At 37.8% G+C, this 6,408-nt stretch overlaps 1 protein-coding gene across 1 annotated transcript; it reads right to left on the minus strand.

Moving 5' to 3' along the window:
* Positions 1-3,735: 3,735 nt before the first annotated feature.
* Positions 3,736-5,655, minus strand: LOC134649296 (uncharacterized). The gene is made up of 2 exons (XM_063504023.1): positions 5,512-5,655; positions 3,736-4,183 (listed from the first exon to the last, which is right to left on the minus strand). Exons 1-2 carry the CDS (start codon positions 5,653-5,655, stop codon positions 4,040-4,042), a joined length of 288 nt encoding a protein of 95 aa, XP_063360093.1. The 3' UTR covers positions 3,736-4,039.
* Positions 5,656-6,408: the final 753 nt, after the last annotated feature.

Raw genomic sequence — 6,408 nt, forward strand, 5'->3', positions numbered from 1 at the left:
AAATAAGTTTTTCGTAATTTTCATTGGCTGCCTCTCGAAAAGATGGCGCCTTACATTTGGCCTATACTCGTGTAGATGGCACCACTTTTGGATACCTATTTAACAAATTTACACAACAAGTTCCAGTGAAATAATAAGGATCAAAGTCAAATGGCGTTCTAAAAGTTTTAATCATTTGTCGAAACATGGCAGTAAATTTACTGTGGCTCGCAAGTAGGGTTCTGTAACATTACCTTCTACACAAAAAACGGCAAAAAACCACGTTTGTTGTATTCTGTTTTTAGTATTTGTTGTTATAGCGGCAACATAAATACATCATCTGTGAAAATTTCAACTTCCTAGCTATCACGGTTCATGAGATACAGCCTGGTGACATACCAGACGGACAGACAGACAGACGGACAGCGGAGTCTTAGTAATATTAGGGTTCCGTTTTTACCCTTTGGGTACGGAACCACAGAACATATTAATATATTAATATGTTAATATGTTCTGTGTACGGAACCCTAAAAAGTGGTTCATGGACTAATTATTATTGGTTCTGTCTGATAAGTTTCAAGTAATGCGGCCCGGCTCTATCCAGCCAGCCTATTATGGATAGCTTTATCCATCTTTATCCACGTGATAAAATAACTGTCACTGTTTAACACCGTGGGAAAGAAAGTGACGGACACCGTTTTATCACGCTGTCACGTAGACAAGAACGACCATCATATCCGTACAGCTCCATAATAAAATCGCCCCTGGCTGAAAATCTAATTTCCATGAGGTCTGCTCAGCTACTCAACCCCAGGCAAACATTTACCAAAGTACCGTTTCATTGGGCAACTTTCGTTTGCCGAGAAGCCGAACTAGTAGGTATAAAACCTACAAAGTAGCAACAAATTGCGGTGTATAAAATAGCAGGAACTTTAAACTCTATACAATATAAGATTGAGATATGTACCTACTTTCAAACAATATAACGCTGCAGGAAGAGGACAATTCCAACGTGTCGTCAGCCCGGACACGGCCCGGTCTAACGTGAGTCATCCTTTAATAACCACTTTTCTTACATTTTACTTCTACCTAAATGACGATTCATAAGTTTTGTTTTTATTCACCACCACACCAGCTCTTGAAAACTCTCTTTAAGTATATCTCTTTATTCTTCAAAAAATCATGCCAAAGTTACATTTTATCCGCAGAAGTGGCAAACTAATTTAATGCAATTTTTAAGTTGTTTATACATTTTCGACTTTTGAGTAATGACTTTGAATGATAAATATTGAATAGGTAGCGTTCATTTGGATTAGATTTTTAATGTTCTACAGTTAATACGTTCCTCGCATTGGTGTGGTGAAAAATGTTGTGTTTCACTCGGTAGTATAGTTAGTTTGTTTAAGCCTCATGCCTTGCTTAGAACCCTCGCAACGCTCAAGTTTCCAATTTTCAAGCCACTTGCTACGCTCGTGGTTATATTGGTATCTTTCGCTAGCTTGGGTACCAATATTAGAAAGAGGAGTTAAAAAATAACTTTGCCCTTTGTAAAACAAGTAACTATTATCTCGGGTCATGGAGTTATCGTGCATGTCACATGCAAAAATAAACAGGCATATTGTTGTTATATCTAGCATTAACTACATGACATCCCCGGCGTAAACATCTGCTTCAACTACGTATAATCATCATGCAGTTCTTGAACTGAAAAGATAGTGAGAGTATTCTTTGTTTCACTTGTGTTCATTGTGTGTTGGTAAGTGATAATAAATTTTTTTTTTTTTTTTGAAAAATCACTTACCTCTATTCACTCATGTTTTCTTAAGATATACCAACAATTAAGTTTTCACCTCAGCAGCTCGAACAAGGGTACTTTGCTACTTAAAAACAGTGAGCAAAATTGTATTTTGCTCACTGCGTGAGCAAAATCGCATTTTGCTCATTTTGTCTCACTCAGTGAGTAAAATGTGATTTTGAAGTAGCAAAGTACCCTTGTTCGAGCTGCTGAGGTGAAAAAGTAATTCTAGAGACATGCAACAAAGCTTAGGGCTGCTCCATGCCTGTCTATAAGTACCTAAAGAATCTGTTACAAATAGGTACCGTTATAAATGTCTAATATACTCGTAGTATTTTATTAAAAAACAGGTCCCAGACGAGCTAACTGTCACTAGCGGTGCCGCTGCGACTAGAAACAATGATGGGCCCTTCACATTTCCTCCTGTGGTGTCTCCTGATGACCGTCTCGTTGGTGATCGTTGGAGGATGCAAGACTTGGGGACAAACATGTAATACAGGAGAGTGTTGCGAAGGTTTGATTTGTAAACTGACGAGTATTTTCTCTTCCCAGTGTATGTGATTATTTCTTAGGTCTTTTTAAATGAATGCTTTGTGTTAAGTATTACGTTGTTTTTTTTATTTACCTACCTTTTTAGGGTTCCGTACCAAAAAGGTACAAAAGGAACCCTTATGTTGTATTAACTCTGTCCATCCGTCCGTGTGTCAAATCGCCAAATATGGAATAGTCATGATGTCATGAACAACGCTAACCAATTTTTTTATTAAATATGAAATATGCACTATATGAAGGGCGCATTCTAGCAGTTGCGCAAATTGCAGGCATTTGTCTCTGTTACTCTAAAAATTACGCTTTCATTGGAGTAAAAGAGAAAGATCTTCCCAATTTGCGAATTTCGGTTTTCACGGTATCAAAATCCTGTCGACGGCGAGCCGTGTAGAGTTAGACAGCAGCCGCGGGCTTCACATCAAAGAATTCTACTTCTTTTGTTTATTCGTCAGGCGCTGCTAAATGTTTAATATGTAAGATGAGAACTCTTGCGCATGCATATTAGGCGGGTTACAGCTGTTATGTCATCGATGGCTCGATCAAAACACGTAGCGATTCACTTCGTGGTTTGTTCCACTTTGCTACATTAGAAATTTAGATAGGGCCTTTGTAGGTAGGTGTAATATCTTTGTACAACGAAAACTAGTCCTAGACTACTTGAATGTTCATGCCCATGTTTAATTATTTCAGTAAGTATGTCAAAAATTTGTTTATAAACGAGAGCGTTAACTTAGATTGTACCTATAGCGGTGGCTAGGTTCGTTGTGACGGCTTCCTAGCCTATATCGGTGGTGAGTGGTGACCCTGATGCCTGATGCTTTCAAAGCTGGAGGCCCTGGCTTTCAATCCGGGTGAGGGTTTTATATATGCGTTTTTGTATGTATAAACTCTTTATTCTACAAAACACAAATATGGCACAGGATAGGCAGTACGAAGGCGAATCATGACTATTCTCAGTTATGGCGCGATTGCACTGCGTATGTACTAGTACTGGCATTACATACAAGTAGTAGTAAAGTATTGTTTAGTTGAGTATTTAATATAATCGAACTGTATAAGGTTGTCCTCATTTTTTTTTCTTTTAAACTGACCAAAAACAAGATCCAGTTAACCCTGTTTTAATAACCATTAATTTAAAGCCGGATCAAAAACCAGATAAAAATCTACAGAATCGGAAACCTGATCCCAATTAAACGTAAGTTGTCTTCTCACCACTAATTGATTATAGGGTGTAGAGTAAATGATCGCTTATTACTATTGGCTACACAATTTGCGCGAGCGCATGGAAACAGTTTTCGAACACCATTTTACCCTGAACTCGAGGTCCCTAACGATAATATGTAAACGGAGACGACACTTATACTGGACGCTCGATGATACTCCTATGCCGTTATGTAAGCAAAACAAGCAGGTTGGACGTCGCACGACCACTTTATTTAAATATAATTTATGTACAAATGTATAAAAGATGTTGCACAATATCACATTCACTGTATTGTACTTGCGTCACCAATAAATAACGTCTTCGTGTTGAAACCAGCACGGTTGAATCTTCTTTAGGTATGTTTTCCGTTACTGGGGCGATCGCAATGATCGCGTCTTTTTCGCCTGTCGGATCATGCGTCACTTTCGCACTTACATAGTTGTTAGAACGTGTCAGGCATGGTAACAGACGATAAAGTGGCGACCATAAGCCGTACTGGTGGTGGTTTGGACTTAGTTGCGTCCGACCTGGTCGATTTGGCCCTGGAGGTTGTTGATGACCTCAGAGGGGACCTGGTCGCCGAGGATCTCGAACAGGTTGATCCTCTGGTTGCCGGGGATCGACTCGTACGCTGCTAGCTCGATGCCTTCTTGGACCTAAAGGATAAATCATTTTATTAAACTGGGCAAATTTTGCCGGATTAATGAAATATATATCGCAAGTTTCACTCTTATCTTAAATGCCTGTTCTCGTTTTGTTTAGTGAATCGGTAAAGTAGGTACTTAAGTACTTTAAATACGAGTAGTTTAGCATTCATCAGCCTTAGTTAATCAACTTTAGTTGGCGAGAAAAGCTTTAAAATAGCTTTAGAGATTTTTTTTATCCACTCATTTTATATTTTATTCATTGCTTATTGAATAAAAACTTACAGTAAACCTTTCGAAATATGTCTGTAGGTATTTAATAGGATGAGCTATCAAATTAATAGTGTTGTGTGGTAACTAATGAATGATGCTAGCTTATAGCATTGGCCCAGGGTCAGTGTTTCGCAAATCTCAATCTGCAGGCGGTGTTTTAAAAGACGCAGTGGCCTTTAAATGCTATAAATATTGATTAAGCATTACAACTCAGACATGTTTATAGGTAACAATTTGTATTTCATAAATAAGTCATTACAATTAATCCGAGTAAAATAAATAAGATTATGAAAATAGCAAGATTGAAAAAATAATATGTAGGTACCTATTTGTATGGACTTTGAAATTTACGTGAAACTTATCAGTTTAACTATTTGACAAATCTAATCTTCATTTCTCTTTCTTATTTCTTCCATTCAAGAGGTTCATCTATCATTCATTCCGATTTCTTGAAATGGATTGTTATTTTGATTCAATAAAAGAATAAAATAAAATATCGTGTTTTACGAATCAACATTCTGGATCTCAGCAACCTTATTTATGTATCAGCGATAGGTTCTGGATATGGAACAGAAGACAATTATGTTGGAAGGTTACTGACAAATTACCTTCTAGATATCAGCATCCCTGGTGTTGAAGAAGGCACCTCCTCTCCTTGGGTTACTACTGTAACTAGCATTACTTAGGCACACTACAGACTACATGTTGGTAAGTTTCTGTTAGGTTACCTTCTGGGCCTCATCATTATTATGCTTGATGTCCTCATTAAAGGCAACTACTTCCCTCTGTGGTGTGGTCGCGCAGGCTACAGATTACATGTTGGCAGGGTTCTATTACCTTCTGTATATCAGCATCCGTAGGGATGAGAAATGAGTTCTGTGCCTGCTTGATGGCTTCGTTAAAGGTAACTAACTATTCCCTCTGTGGTGTGGTCGCGGAGGCTACAGACTACATGTTGGCAGGGTACTATTACCTTCTGTATATCAGCATCCGTAGGGATGAGAAATGTCTGTGCCTGCTTGATGGCTTCGTTAAAAGCAACCTACATGTTGGAAGGGTACAATTACCTTTTGGATCTCAGCATCTTTGGGGATGAGGAATGTATTTTGTGCCTGCTTGATGGCCTCATTGGAGAAGGCCGCTCCTTCCCTCTGGGGTGCAGCCGCAGCGCAGGCCACTAGCACCAGCAGGCACACTACGAAGGACTGCATGTTGGTTGGGATATGGTACGTCTGCGAATTGGGAAAGATGATCTTTACTCCAACTGATAGATGTTTGATACTTAAACTGGAATAATCATGGGTCAGTACTGAATTTGATTAGAAGCAGTTAATGATGATCAGGGGTCGGACAAAAAGTGCGGATGACGTAAAAATGACGTAATCTTGCACACAGGATGATGTTTGAGTTTGTATTTAAACTTCCGTGTGACATGTAGTAACAAAGTAGTATTAATGAAGTAACAAAATAATCGTAAATAAATCCATGGAATTAATAATACAGGTGGTGATGGTGGGTGATGTAGTGAATAAAATAAATTTCACGAAACTTGTTATCATAAGGTATAATTATTTGAAATTAGTTAGAACACTTAGAACAAGTCTGTGGGATCCTCAGATAAATAGGTTTAATAGTCAAAAGTGGGAACAGTAGGTAAGATTAGTAAAAATAAAAAAAGATAATTTGATGTTATTATACTTTTATAGCTAAATTTTAGCTAAATATAATCGTGAAGATACAATAGCTAAACAATAACGAAGTCAATTTATTGTTCATCTGATTGACAATGTGTCATTCAAAAACGTACTTACTCATTTCAAGTGGCGATATCGTTTAATAAAGAGGTTGATAAATGATAAGTGATAATTGTTTATGAAAATCAAAAATACTATTTGAAATCATCCTATAAGTGGTTTGACGTCATTCGCACTTTTTGTCCGACCCCTGATGATGATCTATTTAAG

Source organism: Cydia amplana, chromosome 6 (genome assembly GCF_948474715.1).
Source record: "Cydia amplana chromosome 6, ilCydAmpl1.1, whole genome shotgun sequence".
NCBI lineage: Eukaryota > Metazoa > Arthropoda > Insecta > Lepidoptera > Tortricidae > Cydia > Cydia amplana.

Bases quoted from the DNA above. Each gene is read 5' to 3' on its own strand.
- LOC134649296 (XM_063504023.1), bottom strand. From the start codon at position 5,655: ATGCAGTCCTTCGTAGTGTGCCTGCTGGTGCTAGTGGCCTGCGCTGCG. The intron at 4,184-5,511 runs GTAATTGTACCC...TTTATCCTTTAG, and splicing joins AAGATGCTGAGATCCAAAAG to GTCCAAGAAGGCATCGAGCT.